Source organism: Pseudopipra pipra, chromosome 9, assembly GCF_036250125.1.
Source record: "Pseudopipra pipra isolate bDixPip1 chromosome 9, bDixPip1.hap1, whole genome shotgun sequence".
In the NCBI taxonomy this organism is placed as follows: Eukaryota; Metazoa; Chordata; class Aves; order Passeriformes; family Pipridae; genus Pseudopipra; species Pseudopipra pipra.
The window spans coordinates 12405737-12423381 of NC_087557.1; the positions used below are offsets into that span (position 1 = coordinate 12405737).

The 17645-nt window shown below is 35.8% G+C and overlaps 2 protein-coding genes across 5 annotated transcripts; one reads left to right on the top strand and one right to left on the bottom strand.

Annotated features, from left to right (window-relative positions):
* The first annotated feature begins 251 nt into the window (after positions 1-251).
* On the top strand, positions 252-11940 carry LRRC39 (leucine rich repeat containing 39). Of its 4 annotated transcripts, none has more exons than XM_064664660.1 (12): positions 252-450; positions 1193-1304; positions 1991-2047; positions 2618-2663; positions 4534-4728; positions 5626-5731; positions 5973-6129; positions 6671-6807; positions 8326-8471; positions 8835-8987; positions 10053-10192; positions 11201-11940. In XM_064664660.1, exons 5-12 carry the CDS (start codon positions 4604-4606, stop codon positions 11254-11256), a joined length of 1020 nt encoding a protein of 339 aa, XP_064520730.1. In that variant the 5' UTR covers positions 252-450; positions 1193-1304; positions 1991-2047; positions 2618-2663; positions 4534-4603; the 3' UTR covers positions 11257-11940. The 4 variants fall into 4 exon arrangements, with proteins under 4 accessions (XP_064520730.1, XP_064520728.1, XP_064520729.1 ...); XM_064664658.1 differs by having other exon boundaries at positions 4570-4728; XM_064664659.1 differs by lacking the exons at positions 252-450; positions 1193-1304; positions 1991-2047 and having other exon boundaries at positions 2384-2663; positions 4505-4728.
* Positions 10188-17642, bottom strand: TRMT13 (tRNA methyltransferase 13 homolog). The gene is made up of 9 exons (XM_064664654.1): positions 17116-17642; positions 16246-16308; positions 16054-16123; positions 15549-15655; positions 14454-14621; positions 14106-14178; positions 13353-13427; positions 12054-12465; positions 10188-11732 (listed from the first exon to the last, which is right to left on the bottom strand). Exons 1-9 carry the CDS (start codon positions 17254-17256, stop codon positions 11537-11539), a joined length of 1305 nt encoding a protein of 434 aa, XP_064520724.1. The 5' UTR covers positions 17257-17642; the 3' UTR covers positions 10188-11536.
* Between the last annotated feature and the right edge of the window lie 3 nt (positions 17643-17645).

Genomic DNA, 17645 nt, shown 5'->3' on the forward strand with positions numbered 1-17645 from the left:
TTCCATGTTGGACACGTAAATTTATTTTAACCAATAATATCCAGATTCCCAGAAGGAGTTATGCAAAAATCATATACAAATAAAATGCCTTTAATATTTCTGCTGTAAGAGGGCTTTTTGTTGTTTACCTTAGTAAACCTCCTAAGTCTTTTGCTAGTTCACTTTTTCCTGGCAATTACTTGCACAGGTATTCTTTATCAAATTATAAATGAAGAGGCCATATTTATTCAAATGCTTACTGATAACAATAATTCATAACTATCAGGACCTTAATACTCTCTAGAATATCCTGTATTTTTATAAGCTGAAAGTAGTTTCAGTCCCTAATGCTTTCCAGTTATTTTTGTTTCTTATAGAAAGCATCTGTCCGTTAAAACCAAGTGAGAAAGAAAGAAAGAAAGAGAAAACAAATTAAAAAAGAAGGATCTTGTTTTGTTATTCTTACATTAGGTAAGACTGACAGTAAGCTGAACGTGTTCCAAAAGCTTGCACTGTGTTATTGATCTTCAGGTACTAGCATTTACCAGATTAATCAGATTCAACAAAGAGTGGACATTAAAAAATACTATGTAAGATAAGGCTTTCCTAAACTCAGATACGAGGCACATAATGAATAGGTTTGAGTTAACGGCTTCAAAACAGAAAACAGTTACATGGCTTTAAGGTGAACTAAACAGATGAGGATTGTGCTGGTGATATAATGGGAGATAGGAAGAAAACCATTGGATATAAATACCTTCTAGAAACCTAAGCTGCAAACAGACACAAGAAAAGAGAGTTATATGGCCTTAAAAATGAATCTGTGACGCACAAAATGGACATTTTCTCCTTTCTTTAGATATATCAAACCCAGGAGCATTCTCCAGAAGTGTAGACCAAAGTTGTCTATTGCATTTAGCTGTGAAAATGTGAGACAGGCTATCAGAGGTAGAATCCCTGCTATCCTTGATGCTGGAGGTGAGCAAGAGGAAAGCTGGTAATGTAGGAGGGGGAGCATGGAGCATCCATGTAAGGTGCTATTTATATTTCTATTGTGGTATAAGGGTCTTTTATATAAAGGTCATTTCTTGCAAAGTTTGACTAATATATCATGCTTATCACCTAATTCATTTTTATCAGATTTATTTATTCCTAATAAAAAAATAAAGCCACAAAAATTGTAATATTGTTTTTATTTGTGAATTTCATGCAGGCAATGCTGTACAGGTGATTCAAACTATTTCTTCTGATCTTGAACATACAGTACTCAAGGCTACCAAAAGAGCACAGCCTAGTGGCTGCTTTCCTGCAAGCATATTGTTGTGGTAAGGGACTCAGTCTGAATAGTATAGTTTTTAATCTGATGACCACTGAGAAAATAAACACAGGAAACATAAGTAGATGAAAGAAAGCAATAAAGTGATTTTGAAATATTTAAGATAGAATAATTTTACTTGCACAAGGAGCCTGAAATTTGTCTCTCAAGACTCCAATAAATGGGAGAGCTGTTGGGTTTTTTTACCCTAATTATCTGTCTTTAGGGAGGAGCAAGTTAGGTTAGGTTTTTAGTTATGATTGGCTTTGATCAAGAGATTGAACCTATACCAAAACCGAAAGAAGAAATACCTATAACAAAGAAACTTTTGGATCATTTTTGCTTTTGCATAATGTTTGTTTGTTTTTTTTTAAAGTATAGAAGATTGAAAGACTTGAAAGCTAAAGTACTTAATGTCTTTTAAATAGGTATTGGTGTTCCAGTATTTAGTTGGTTGTAGACTGAAGAGGGTGGTTTTGGTTTTTTTAATTGTAAAGTTCTGTATGGTAGGTTTATAATCAAACTCACAATATTTTAAAATTTCATCTTCACATTTTATATTCCAGTGCACTTGGTTAGAATTATCCAGTTTTATGGCTTCTGCCTCAAACAGTTATCTGTGATTATTGTTGTCTCTCTCTTTCCATTTGACTGAAGAAACAGATTCTGACAGATTCTCCTTTTATCTTCTCTAAGGACTATTTGAAGAAATAGAATGTTAAAAATGTTTCATGGTTGGAAGCATGAAAAGGGGTGAGTAACAACCCCTCTGTACCTCTTGATAAAGATTAGTTTTCTGTCTGGACTTTGCCAATTGGCACTAAAATTCTTCAACAAAAGAATTTTTCAGCATAGACAGAAGTAATGAGTAAAATACTTAGTGATGTAATACTTTTTCTAGTCTATTCAGTCTGTGTTGCTGTTTATTAGCACTTTGAAGCTCAGTTATATTGCAGAGAAACATTACTAGAGTAAGCAAGTAGTTGTCATTTTCAATTCAAAACTAGACTTTTTTTATCTTTGTTATTTTTAATTCAATATGAGCTCATTGTAGAGAATAACAATTACTCCTTTGTTCTTCTTCTTCACAATTTGTAACTTTTTTAAGTGGGAGTTCAGGGGAGCCCTGTCATGCTCAGCAAACTGGGGAGACTTTACAGTGGTAAATGCTTGGGGGAGGTTGCAGAAGTGCCTCATGTGATGCCTTCTATTCTCAGCATAGGTTAAAATTAGAACTAGACTGACATTGCATTGGAGTCTGAGAGTTCTAAATGGTTTTGGTAGTACAGACAAGATTTGTAATTTGTCTCTGCTCTTGTCCAGAAAGCAATGAGTCACAGAAAATCCTTGAAAACACCAAATAATTGAGGTAAGTTGTTGTTAAATTCTTTCTGATGCCTGGAGATGAAGTTGTAGGGAGATCTGGTTACTTGGGAGTAAATTTGCAGTTGTTTTAGAGCTGCAGTTGGGAATTCACTCCTGAACTGTTGGCTGTGATGGCATGGGTATTATGGGGTTGATTTTCTTGAAAAATAATAAGATCTAAGAACAAGAAGCTTTTGGTGGTAGTCCTGTTATATGATAAAATCATCCTGAAAATAAAGTCATATATTTAGTCCCTTTCATATTTCATGGTTCTGAAGGAGCACTTACTGAATAATATGCTTTCCACAGCAAAAGGAAGTTGCCCAGAGTAAGATTTACTAAAAACAAGTATTGTTTTGACTGTAAAGTATGATACTGGGTTACTAGTACAACTATTAACAAATATCCCTTTTCTGCACAGTTTATATAAAAGGATTTCTAATTTTCCGAAAAGGCTTGTAGTTAAAGAAAAAAATCTCCAAACAAGAAATTATAAATTAGTTCAATCACTTGATCTCAGTAGAAATTTAATCCTGAAAAAATCAGGCAATTTAAATTGTAACCACTAACTAGAGCAAAAGACCTCATGCATATACAGCATTACTATTGCATATTGGGATGAGGACTGGGAAGGGTAGTTACTCTGAGGACCACTGAAAGAGAAACTAGTTAGTCCTTCAAACTAGCAAATGTGCTCACAATTATGTGGGGGAGGGAAAGAGAATACAATCCTCTCTTTACAGGGAATAATTCCATCCTTTTGGAACCCAAATGCCAGACTGCACTGTGCCATACTGTGGTTACCATTTGTGTCACTTGTCAAATCCTGACATTTTTCCTTAACAAACAGAGAACAGTTAAGAGTCTTAAATATTAGTGTATCAGACCAGCTTCTTATTTATTCAGGCATTATAATTTGATTTTTGTGTTGTCTTTACAACAGGAAGCAATCCTAATATTTTACATTTTATTTGTCTAATTAAATTATTTCAGTATAATAATGCTTTACAAGTAAGTATGTTAACAAAAGACATAGAAAGCAAATAGAATGATTGACAGTTTGAAAACAAAAATGTTCACTAAGCAACTGTAGCTTGTCCAGGCCACACACAATTATAATGGAATAAATATAATAGAAAAGATTGGTTCTAAAAGACAAACCCTTTCCCCAAATGACTGCAGTAATGGTAATATGAATGATTTTCAGAGTGGTGCACTGATTAGGATGGCTGAATATCCTACTTCGCTGCTTTTCAGGAAAATATATCTTAATTATCTCACTAAGGGATAGGTGACTTCAAAACTTTAGACTGATTTTAATTTTAAATGTGGATCCTGACACTCAGCAAGGCTACAAGAAGATTCAAACACAAATCAGAAAAATTTAAAAGCCTTTTCTTAAAGGTAATGCCTTACTAACTATAAAATCCATTATAATGAGTTAAACCATGAAGAAAATGAATGCAAATAAAGTTTACTAATTTATTTCCAGGAACAGTTCCGTTTTTGTAAAGTGCAAAACTCCTTAAGTCACAAGTACTTATATCAGGTAGCTGCCAGGATGCAGGTATCAGAATTTAACTGCCTTACATTGCAGGTAACAGCTGGGATGGGAATAAATGCTCAGATCTGCATTTAATAATTATGGTGAGTACTTAGCCTACCATTGGAAGGAACTGAGAGAAGCCGAATAAGAATACAGAGACTTCAAGAATACCATTTCTTAATACAAGACAGTTTCACTAGGTGCTATTGTCTATTTTTATAAAAAGAAAGCAGATGGTAAAATCCTGTTTGTTCTATACATTAACTGCATGTAATAATACAATGAAATGGATATTGCAGGGTTTTAGCTCTCATGTCACTGTCCCCAGCTGGTAACTGATACATGGGCTGATGCATTCCATCAGATTCCTGGGACTGCATTTGAACATGTAAAGGATCATGGCTGAAACTGCAGTTTGCCTTGGCACATTCACTGCTGTGAAGACACTTTGGGAAGTGAGAATACACAAGATAAATGAAGAATTACAGAAAGAAAAGGAATTCAGGCAGAGGTCTGCAGGAAGGTAAATTGTAGATCTTTAATTATGTGGAAAGCTAGACCATATGTTGCATTTCAGAAGACTGTAATTAATCTTTTCAAACTCATCCAGACTCTAATTCTTTAGTTGTTACTCCAGCAGAATTCCCAGTGGTTAGAATCTAGCAATATGGTCAGGTCAAACCAAGAATTGTGTCTGTGATAAAAATATTACTATATAGACTAAATCCCTTAAATTCAGATACTAAAATAACTGTGTGGATACTCTAACCTGTGGAAATTTGTTTTTTTCTCCATAGAGGCATTAATAGGGTCACTTAGTTTTCTGTCTGGACAGCAATTTAAATTTGAAGAAATTTAGCATTCTATTTTTAGACCTCTTCCTGATTTATCAGATGTGTCTAAGATGGAATGGCAAATCCAAAAGCTACTAATGGAAAATACAAGCAGAAAGAAAGAGAATTAGCCTAATTGTCATAGTTCTTGTTGAAGTCCTCTTTGGAAATCAAGCTAAAAGAATCTCTTGCTGATTGACCTTGTTTTGTTGAACTTACATTTGGTGTAATGGAAGGTTTTCCTTTTAGGAGACTGCCTCAAAATTAAGGCTTTGGAACTTAGTTCCGCATGACTTTATATTCTGTTGCCTTGCTGCAACATGTTGAAAGTTAATTAAGTAATGTCCTCCTTCTGAATGTAAATTTGAAGAACTGTAAAATAGAATTCCTATATATAGAATTACCTTGTTAATTACTACATTAATTGTTTGTCTTCCCTCAATTTGATAGTATTTTTAGTATCCAGATATAATTAACATAGTTTGACATCCAAAAAGGCTACTGTGTCTTTTTTTCCAGAAAATAGATAGGATAGTAATTATTGTCTGTATTCACTGTTGCCCCACTGACAGATCTTTCCCTTGTAGGCTACTGCTTGTCTGGGAGGAAAGAGCTGCTTTGGCAAAGCTCAAAGAAAGAGTTATTAATGAAGGTGGAAGAGCAATTTTAAGGATAGAGGAAGAAGAATGGAAGGTAGTGTTGATAGGAATGCATGTTGAATGACTGATGCATTAGAAAACTACTATTTACAACTTTACACTTATACAGTTGTACTATTTTAATCAATTACCAGGATTCATTTTGTAACCTACATGTTACAGTATAGCTTAAGAAGAACAAAAGTCTGTTAGTGTTCAAATAAAATTTCTACCTCAGCCTGTATTCTTCTTGTATACTAAGCTGAATTTCTTCTGGTTCATATTTCTTGTCTTAGACACTACCTTCGTGCTTACTGAAACTAGTCCATCTCCAGGAATGGCAGCTTCATAGAACTAGTCTGCAGAAAATTCCTCAATTTATTGGAAGATTTCAGAGTCTTGTTGTTCTGGATCTATCCCGGAACTCAATTGAAAGTGTACCTAAGGAAATTGGTGAGCTGTGCTTTCTTTTAAACTACTTTTCTAAGACAATTGCACAAATGTGCCATTTTTGTGCCCTTTCCCTGTCTAAAAATCCTATTGGGTAGTTAGAAAACAGATGATTTAAATCTGACAGTGAGACAGAGATCTCCAAGCCACAGATTGCCTACAAATTAAAAAATGACTGGATGGAAGACACATATCTTTATGAAAGCTCCCCATGGAAAAAAAAGCCTGCAAGCACAGCAGGGACTAGACATCAGAATGCAGCTAGAAAAGTGATATTGAAAAACAGGCTTCATGTTCTGAGTCCACAGCATGAGCAGTCTATTCATAATTTTTCAGTTTTGGGGTTTCAGAATGCAGCTCTGTACTAAAGAGTCCTGAAGTCCTACTATTTGCATTTCAGTGATTTTTTAAAATTTTTTATTTTAAATTTGTGAAAACACAGAGCATTTCTATAACAGTTAAAGGATAAGACAAAACAGGTAATATTGTACTTCAAATAGAATGAACATGAGCATTTCTCATGTCTCATTTGTGCTCTCTGCAGGCCAGCTGACCAGCCTCCAAGAGCTGCTTCTCAGTTACAATAGAATAAAGTCTGTTCCAAAGGAAATAAGTAACTGCATCAGTCTGGAAAGATTGGAACTGGCTGTCAACAGGAATATCTGTGATCTTCCTCCTCAGGTTTTGACACTGTTTTGTTTTGTTTAATGTATATTTTTTGAATTTATCCAAACCCAATTATCATTAAAGGATGCACTCCATGTTTTCAGATTTGCTGTGATACTCTGATTTCACAACGGATCCACAGAAACGCTGATGTGAACAGCCTTTCTATGACTAGTCAAACTGAAGCCATGTGAGAAGAACATACTTATACCTGAGTAGCTGAAGGAGCCAATCTTTATTTTGTCCAGATAAATGGCTTGGCAGTGCACACAGGGCAGTGATACACTTCACGTCAATTTGTCTAGGCTGAATGTCTTCACTGGTTTACAGTGAAGAATGAGAATCTGATGCCTTAGCAGAGAGAAGTTCTCTTTTATGGTTGAGAGTAGAAATTCATACCACATGCCAGGACACAACTGTAAGCATCTTGACCAGAACAACTAGCTCTCAAAAGGGTTTGTGTGATTTATACAACTGCCTATGCACGCAGTTGAACAATTGTTGTTCTCAAATATTGAAAACAATTATCAGGTAATAAAAACAACTGCTCACCTACTACTGAGCTTTAATTTGAACTGACCTACATGTGAGAGAGACCTGCATCTCTAACTATTAGTCTCTTAGACAGAGATGACAAGTATGCAACCATATATACTTTTTAAAATTTATTTAAAAACATAGTAGTGACAATAGTTGTCAGCAATCAGTGCCTTGCAAAATTGAGTGAATCCAGACAGTGATACCCAATATCAAATCTTCAAATGGAAATATACACTATTAACCAAAATCCAGGATTTACAAAATTTACATGGATACAGGTTACATGGTGTAATGTAGAGTGATGGCTTTTAAATTAACAGCTCATAGCAAATGCATAGTTCTGTCCTGTCGAGACTACAGTGATGTGAACGCTGTGAAGCTTTGGTTGTATGTACTTGAGTGGCATTCAATGTTTAGACAGTTGGATCAGATTTGCCATAAATTATCTTTGTATCACTTGAACATTGTAAAAGCACCAGAAGGCATGATTCAACAAAGGAGTTAGGTGCTGCAATACTGAATGATGCTATGTTGCATTTTTAGAATGTTAGTAGACTTCACAGCATGGAAGGTGTCAAGGTCCACTCTAAAATACAGTACATGCAATTTGATGCATAAAAATCTAAATATTTGACTAATGAAAAATGTCATATTTCATGGAGTATGACATACTAAGGACAGTGCTGTCTTTAAAATTCTCTTTCTCCATGAGGCTTAGTGCATGTATGCATTGTAGTCATGGCTTTCAGCCTCTCAGCACTTACAGCACTTGCTACCAGGTGAGGTAAAGTTCTTCTGCCTGAGCAGTTTCAAACCTACCTACCTTCCAGGTGAGAACTGTAACTGTTAGACAATACCAGCTAATGTAACTCAGAAACCATTCCGTGTTAACTAGCTCCAAAATACGTTGTAATGTTTGTTAACGTTTTTAGAGCACTGCTGTAATGCTGCAACAGCTACACAAACTTGCATTAAATCTCCACTTCTTTTCAGCTCAGTGATTTAAAGAAGCTTTCACACATAGATTTGTGCATGAATCAGTTTACTACCATCCCTTCAGCTCTCCTCAACATGCCACATCTAGAATGGTTAGATATGGGGGGAAATAAACTCCAGGAGCTTCCTGATGCAATTGACAGGTAAATAAAACTCAAAGCTCATCTTAGTCTCAATTCCATTGCACTGAAATTCTAATTATTAAATGCTACTTCAAAAGATAATTTTTATGTTAACTTCACAGCAAATTTAAGATTTTGTCAGCCCTAAAGTGATGGTTTGGGTGAGCTGGAATAATCCATTCAATTAACAATATAAGGTTAAATATTTATTGCCAATGACATTTTCAAACAGAGACTAGGTGATTATCTTGGACAGAGGGTTTCCTTAGAGACTTGTTGCATTCTTCAGCCTTTATGTGGCTGAAGAATTATTTATTTTATCGTAATTATTGATAAGATTAATTTTCTGTATCTTGATTGAGTGCACAAATACCTGTTTTTCAGAATGGAAAATCTCCACACTTTATGGCTCCAAAGGAATGAGATAAACTCTTTGCCAGAAACCATTTGTAATATGAAAAATCTTAGTACTCTTGTTCTTAGCAACAACAAGCTTAAGGATATTCCAGCTTGTATGAAGGATATGACAAATCTGAGGTAAGAAAAAGCAACAGAAATATAAATAGAAATACTAGAAGATAAGTTTTAAAGCCTTCTTTGAGTTGTGTATCATAGAATGATACTAAGGAAGAGGAAAAGAAAAGGCATGATCACAGTTGTACAGATGGACACAATACCATATAAATCAGCATAATTGCACAGATTCACAACAGTTGAGGATCTGGTCAAGCAACCTTTGTGTAGTGAAACTCACTTAAAGAAGTGAATGATGATAGTTAGAGTCCCAAATGAAAAAGTAGGCTATAATACATTTTCTCATTTCCAAAATGTCCTCATGCCCCCCCACAACTGGCCTTTTATATCACTCTCTAAAGCCAAAAGCCTGCAGAAAAATATGTGACAGGCATAAAAATGGCAAAAAGTAGAACTTTGCCACTGAGAAATCAAACATTCAGAATTAAACAAAAATGATTAGGTATGAGGACATGGACGAAAGGATATGAAAAATAAAAAATAATGGAAATTCTTAATTGAATATGCAATACTACTTTGTATACCATGACAGAAACTTTCCTGTTGTTTGCATTTTCATTTGGATTCCTGGATGCTGGCCATTTTAGAGAAAGAATGCTAGTCCACATAAATCACGTCTAAGCCAGTAAGACAGTTACTGTTTCCAGCTGTTTTGGAAGCACCTCTTAAACCAAATATATGCAAGCATAGGTGCAGGGATGGACCAAGGACAAAGAGAGACAGGACTGGCTACTGCCTTGTAAAGCTGGGAGGAGGCATTTGCTCTGTTGTTCTCATCACTCCTGTTTGTGGAAGCTCAATGCTCCTGACCATGGAGTGAAAACCTGAACACAAAGTGACAAGGACTGCAATGTTTTTTCCCACCACAATCAGGTAGTGTTATTATAAAGAGTCTTCTTAGTTTACTTAATACTAGAGTATTAAGATAGAGGGGTGAGTTTAGTATAATAAAAGCCTTATTTAATTTTGCTCAAAACAGTGATTGACAAATCTTAATTCAGTTTCAAAAGAATTGTTTTCTCTGGACAAAACTTATTGCAAGCATAACCTTTTTTGGTGAATTATCAGATTTGTCAACTTCAGAGACAACCCACTGGAGCTAGAGGTAACCCTCCCTCCGTGTGAGGATACAGAGGAGGAGGAGCAGCAGGAAATGTTCGGCATTGATTTCATGCACATGTATATCCAGGAGTCCCTCAAGAAAACAGGTATGACTTTTTATTAATTCTGATCTCTCTGGAATACAGTGAGAAAGGGAAGAACAAACTGGATAAATAAAATCTAGGATACATATACAAATGAAACATGAATAGTCTTCTTAATAAATGAATAACATTTTCCAAAAAATCTGTAAAACAGTTTTTTCTGAGGGCAGGGAGTGCTTTTATCAGGAGTTGACACAGCAGGTCTTCACACAAACAGCATATATTCTGGTAGGAACATAGGAATAAAAGTGCCTGAGTTACCTAGAGCTGGGATAAGTAGAAGCTGTCTTTTGTATTTGTAATTTAATCAGTTTACATATTTTGGGTCTTACAGCACCATTTATCTCATGAAGTTCAACTTTTCCTATTTCTGGATGTTGTCCAGATGGTACTACCAAAGAAGGAATAAGGGAGAGATGCTTATGTTCCCAACATACATCTTCTAGCAATGAAGTATCAACACCTGATAAACAGATGTTTCTCACAACTTACTTTCCCTGACACGAAGTCAGTCACCTAAACAAAACAGCCCCACAGTTTATTCTCATTTCTAAAACACTATGACAAAAATTTGCTGTTTGTAGCCTCAAAGGTAACAGTTTAAATGTTGCAGTAAGAAGCCAAACTAAACACTTCTGAACAGATGTGCAGGTGGCAGCTGTTTCTTGCAGAGAGCACTTCATTGCAGATATAAAATGTTCTCTCTGATCTTCATTCTGTGTTTTGTGAAGGCTTAAAAAATGAATGAAATGCTCTTGATTTAGAACACTAGGCCAGCTTTTTTCTTATCAATATTTCATGAAAGAATAATCAAATTAGCAAAAATACAGTTATCAAGAATACAGTTTACAAGTTAGTTTTCTTCCTTGATAGATTCCCCTGGCAGCATAGGCTGATGAAAGAACCTTGGCCTACTTAAATAATTTAAGAGGAAATACAAAGCTATCCTGAACTTCAAAGTGAAAATAAAGTATGTTATTTCCTCTCTTATTTTTACTTGTTGTCTTTCAGGAAATCTGGAAAGTTGTACTTCTGATCCTCCTCTGATCATAAATCCTAATGAATAAAGAATGTAACTGAGAATGGAAGACAATACCAAGTATACTTCTTCCCAGCAAAGAGGCCTACAACAGGTGTCAAATATTCTTAGGGATTTTATTTTTCCACTGATGAGAACTGGTTTGCATATGTGTAATTCCCAGTGACACTGGGAAATATAAAACCTTTTCCTGGGTACAGGAAAGACTAAAACATTTTTTTTTTGTAAACACTGAATTAGCTTTTTAAAAAAATCCAGATAAGTTTTTTAGGTTTTTTTTTCCCCTAACAATTCCAAATTATCTCCTGTCATGTAGTTGGCTCTGTTATCAAAAATGGACTTGGGACAGCTGTCAACAGGACATTCTCCAAGGATACAGCAGACTCTGTGTAATACTGTAGTGCAGCCTTGTATCCTTGTTGTTGTAAATATTCAATCCGTCCGTGATCAATCAGCCGTTTACAGAGGCAACCTATCTCCTTTCGTTCTTCAACAGTAAGTATCCTAGTGAATAAAAGGGAGGAAAAGAATGAACAACATCTGTCAGAGGAATAGTTTGGTTAGTTAACATTAGTAGTTAAGCTTAGAGAAACTACTGAAATCACTGTAAGTTCATTTCAGTCAGGCAACTGTGACTGTTGATATATTTTGAAATGTACATCTATAAAACCTGTATTTTTAAAGTAAAGTATTTCTGTAAGTTCAGTAATAAGTTTATTTCTGCAAAATGAGTTCTTTTGAGGACCCAAAACAATTTAATGTGCCACTATACATAATTTTGCTTTTCTGCTGGAGTCCATTTGCTAGGAAAAAAAAATCACATACCCTTGCCATGTATCAGAACCACTCTCTGCCGTGCTGAATGTTTGCTCATGTTCTTCTGTGTCATTAGTTTGGTCTTCACTTTCTTCACTTGTAGAGGCTTTGCTTGTGGTTTCTCGCATGCCACAAGTGGCCCAACTACTCATTCTCTGGAAATAATGGAATTCTACTGCTCCCAGTCCAACTGATTTAAAGAACTCTCTGCCTACATAATGTGTCCAGTCACACTTGTGATGGCAACACAGAGCAATGACAATTCCAGCTACAGGCTTATGGTCTTCTGTGTTGCTGCCATTACCAGCAGCAGTGTCAGGAGCCACCTCTGTAGCAGTCCTACAGCGTTTTGCTGCAGGCTCTTCATTTTCTCCACCACAGCAAGTTGAGTAACTTTCAACCAAGCATCTCAGAGCCAGATCTGGGAATGAACAGATACACCACCAAAAAAATATCCATAAACACCATGCCATTATTTATACAGGCTCTATCATGATTGGGAATGTACTTTCCATAAAGAAAAATAAAATCATACATCACAAACTAAGCCAAAACACAATTTTAGTGATAAAAAAATTACAAGCATACTTTGAAAACATGAAAACCCTAAATGCTAAATTAATATTATGGGACCTCCAGAGCTCTTCAGGGCTTATCCTCTGGAATATTTGTTCTATGGAAATGAATTTCAAACACTTGGGTAATAAATTGGTATATTGTAGGAGAATCTCCTCCCTGTAAAACATGCAACTATTTGCTCCAGAAATTTGATATCTAGGACATAATCTATTTAATATGCACATGTACTTCTTAAATGCTTAACTGTGTCATCTTTGTCACAATGCCTAGAAAGGTGTCATATTTGAGATATCTTTAAGTAGTAAGCATATGATGTTAGAAAAATATTAGTTTAAAATTATCAGGACAGAAACACATTCTTATTTGTTTGCTTGGGATACATATTCAAACAGCCAACACAAATTTAAAAGAAAAATATTTCAAAGAGGCAACTGTGCTAAAAAAAGTACTTTCACCAGATTACAAATGACCCATGCCACCACACAGCATTCTTTGTTCTAATCTATAGAGCCCAAGAAAGGCTTTACTTCTGCCTAAACTATCCTTGCACCTATTATCCTTTTACTATTCCACTGGAGTCAATAGGTAATTAGAATATAACTGCTATATTCACCAACAAAGGGTTAGAGGGCAAGAAGAGCTTAAAAGGATAGTCTGGAAGATCAGTCCATTCAGAGTGTAAGATTTAGTATCCTAACTTTCTGCAGTTCACACATCTATAATTCATACCTGTTGCAGCACCACACAAATGCTTCCCAATTCCTACCACCGGTAGTTTCTTCTTCTCCAAAATAGGTACCTTACCTGGAAAGGGAAAAAAACCAAACAACCAACAAACCCCTCATGCAATCCACAATAACCCTAGCACCTATATATTATTATAGTTGGGGCAACATTTTTTCTGAATAAAATAATTTCTGCACACTTAGAAATAAATGTTTACCAACCACTACTAAAACTACAGTGGTTTGGTTAAAGGAAAGTTTCTTTTACTAAAACAAATTAAAAGAATAGGATGCTGTGGCTGGGAAGCACATTTAACCATTTCAGCCTTTCTATACTGCCTATGAAAGGTAAATATGACATTAATGCATCTCCTGATGAGAGGTGTTCCCACAAATTCTATAGCATTGATGGTGTATACTTGTACCTAAACCAAACAATGCAAAGATGTTTAATCCTGCAAGTTCTAAAAAACCTTCAAAATCCACTTGTTTTGGTATTTCTCACCTGTAATGATGTCCTGCAAGTGTATAGAGTAGAAAACTTTAAATGTCCATTTAAAATGTGTGTATATATACACTTGCCTGTGTGTATATATGTGTATACACATAGCATTAACATATCCAAGCAACCACTGAGAATAATCTTCAAAACCAAGACCATTTAAGCATTCTACATACAAACTGACTTGAACCCCAGTATTCAAAATTTAAGAATAAGCCTCTATTTCAGAGTGACACAAGCCAAGAAGGAACTTACTTAAACATAAGTGCTGAATATCAACTTGAAGCCTCTCAAATATAGAATCTCTTTTTTTATGTTTTCCATCCACCTGTTTAAACAGAACAAGATTATTAAGTAGGGCTGGCCACTAGTAATTATAATATTGCTCCGGGTATTAATGCCAGACCTTTTTCCTGTCAAGTCAACATCTGTGAATTTCCAACATTAAACACCAGGATTTTTTTTCTAATAAATCTGCTATTGGCAAAGTACAGAATGTAGAACTTTTGAAATTTAAATTTATTGAAGTTAAAAATCTAATACTAACAGCTTCAATGGCAAGAGTTTAAAAATCACACACTGCTAATGTGACAATCCTCTTACCTTGAATCTTGTGGTTGCTCTTTCCACAAGCAAAAACTGCACATTTTCAACATTCTGTAAGGCCACATCAACCCAATGAGACAGCTTTCCTCGCCCAGCTCCAAACTCAACAAAACATCTTCCTGGACCAAGTAAATGCAATCTTTCCATGTTACCTAAAATAGAAGCCTACAAACATCAAAAGATTATTTGTGAACCAAGCAAATATATACAGTGTATTGTGATGCCTTATAGAAAAACGATTATGTCACCAAACTGCAGATGACTTTTTCAAGCCTCCCCTTCAGTGAGGGATTAAGGAAAAGATGTTGTTTGTACAGAGGGATTATACATTCTGACTAGTCAGCAGTACCCTGCCCTTCTTCCCCTGCTCACAGAACTCCACTCAGAACTCTGTGGAATGGATACTGGGGTTCAGGTACACATTATAATATTCTTCTCGCTGATCTTCAAAGTAGCCATCCAAAATATGGGTACTGTACTGCATTTTCTGTAAAGCACCAGTGCCTGCAGAGCTCTCTCTCTCCTGCAGTTATGTGTTTTGTAATACACAGGAAAGGAAAGTAGAGCACAGGAAACACACATTTCTCACTGTTAAATTTTTCTTCCAAACCTTTCCATTTTACTACACTATACAATCCATCTCCCTTAAAATTTCTGCTGTTTAATACACATTAAAAAGTCAGAAGGTTAATTCAGGCTCTCCAATTCTTTTTGTGCATCTCTTACACAACCAGGATACCCAGGACCAGCTCTTACAGCAAAAGTAAAAGATTCCTTCTTAGCAAATATTTTACTTTTTGTAGCTCAGTTTTATTACGAGTTAATAAAAAATATGAATATTTAAGTAATAATTCAGAACACCACACAATTTAAAGTTTATTTCAGTAAATAAGCTTCTGTTATTCACACTTAAGAAAGCAGCCATTCACGGGCTGTATATATGCTATTATTTGAAGAGCACAAAGTTGTAAAGCATATCAGATTTCCTCTATAGGAAGCTACTAGCATTATACACACAGAGTTGCTCAAATTTACAGCAGCACAATTTCACTCCAAACCCATCTATAGCTATTAGTAAATCAGTGACCACACCTGTTGTTTCAAGTGTTTGAAAGCAGATTCCCCATTCTTTGGGTCATTTAAGGCTTCTTGTAAAGCCTGGTGGGACAGTATTTCTGCCTTAAGATGAAGTTCCAGGCCTGCATGGAAATGCAAAACTTTTAGGCATCGCTTTCCAGTTTCCAAGAGTTTCTGGTTTGTAACACATGTTACAATAGTGACATGAGCTCTATCTGTAGCACTAGCAAACAGTCTGTTAGGAACATAAATCTCTCATCATATGTTTATAATTGTTATCTGTAGTAATATTTGAGTGGGAAACAAAAACTGAAGGGAACAAAGGACAGGTGTTTTATCATTCTCTCAGTCTAGTTTATTTTTCATAGTAACATTTAGCTGTTGGAATCTATCTGATAACTACTTCATATGTGTTTAATACCACGTCGCTTATTTTTACAGATATCTAACAATGGAAATAACAATGAAAAACTTAATAAATTCAATTTAAAACATTATATCTAGTATTAAGTAAGCTCACCATTACTTGCTTTTTTCAACTTGACAATTAAGTTCTGCAGCTCTTCACTGGATAGAGAAGATAAAGTGACCTTTATAAGGAAAAAAATAGCCACCTATAAGACCTTTTAAGTTTTCTAGTGCTTTATACTCATATGATAAATTGCAACATGTTATGTAAGGACTGAACTTAAAAACAAATAATTATACTCACTTGCTTTTCTGGTATTTCTGCCACATCTTTTAAACCTGCATTAATATCTTGAACAAAGTAGACCTTTAAAAAATCAAAGAAAAATCTGATTCTGTTAATTACCAGGAAGCAAATTACTACATTCTTCAGCATTTTTATCATAAGATATGTAGCAATAGGTATCCACAGCAAAATAAGATTTTCCACGTAATTTCTCTTCCTGTAGTCTGATCCTGAATCCCTGGCACAAATGAGCGTTCTGACACGTTTTTACAAGATTGAACATGTTCGCAAGGTTTAAGCAGTCAGTGCTTACTGGACTGATTGCAGAGACCATTTGTTATTGTTTCTCAGGTAATAGTGACAGTGCAATACTAATAAGGCAGAAAGGCAATAAAGAAGCCATCTTTTCTGGGAACAGCTTTTAAACACATATTCTGTTCCTTCCCTCAGCACTGCTGCAAGTGTCTGCCCAGCTTTCCGTGACTCACTGCTGGCCTGCAGGAACCAGGAGTTGGCTGAAAGTACCTAGAGCCTCCCTTCTAGTTCTGCTTTCCGAGGACAACCTCTCACCCAGCCTCCAAAATGAATGGCATTGCAAGAGGCTGTTCTCAGGGTACATTTTTGAGAAAAATTAATTCAGCTTTTTTTTTTTTTTTGTAACTAAGAGAACTGAAAAGTTGTACCAAACTACAGCGTGAAGGGACACAGAACAGGAGACTGGAACATGAATTCCATTTCAGGAAGTACTTATTCAGCTTCCATGCTGTCCTAACTGTAGTGCTTGCTAGAAGTGCTGTCAGCTGTTGTCAGCACAACAAATTCTCTACAGAGATGTAATGTTTAAGGTCTTAAATCTGAAAGGAAGTGCTGATTTTATGCTGCACTTACGGGCTTTGGCTTCTCTCTTGAATTACATTTTTTTAAATGCTTTTGTAGTTGGTCTTCATATACAGTGCTAAAATCAAAATGGAAAGAAAAGTAAGTAATAGCATTTGTCATGTGAACTCTGACAAAGAATAGGGAAAGCATTTACATATACTTACTGTTTTGGATCAAGAGGGCAGGGAATTCTTTTTCTGTCATTTTGTTCCTAGTTAGAAAAGTTTTAGACAACAGTTCAGCATGCATTCAGTGTCCTGTTTCATAAAAGCTGTTTAGGGGCATCGGTTTCATAAAACATCTATTCAGAGGTAGGTGGGGTAACCAGAATGGAGAAACTGAGAGAAGAATTTAATACTTAACTGGATCCTAAAATAATAAACCTATAATGCAACAGCAGCGTTACTGCTGGGCTGCCCGAGTGCCTCGGCACACGAGGGCTCGGAGGGAGGCACAGGCGCTGCCAATCTCCCCGTGCTGACGGACCAGGGCCCCGCGGTACCGCCGGGGCTGCCCAAGCCCTCCCGCCCTCCCGGCCG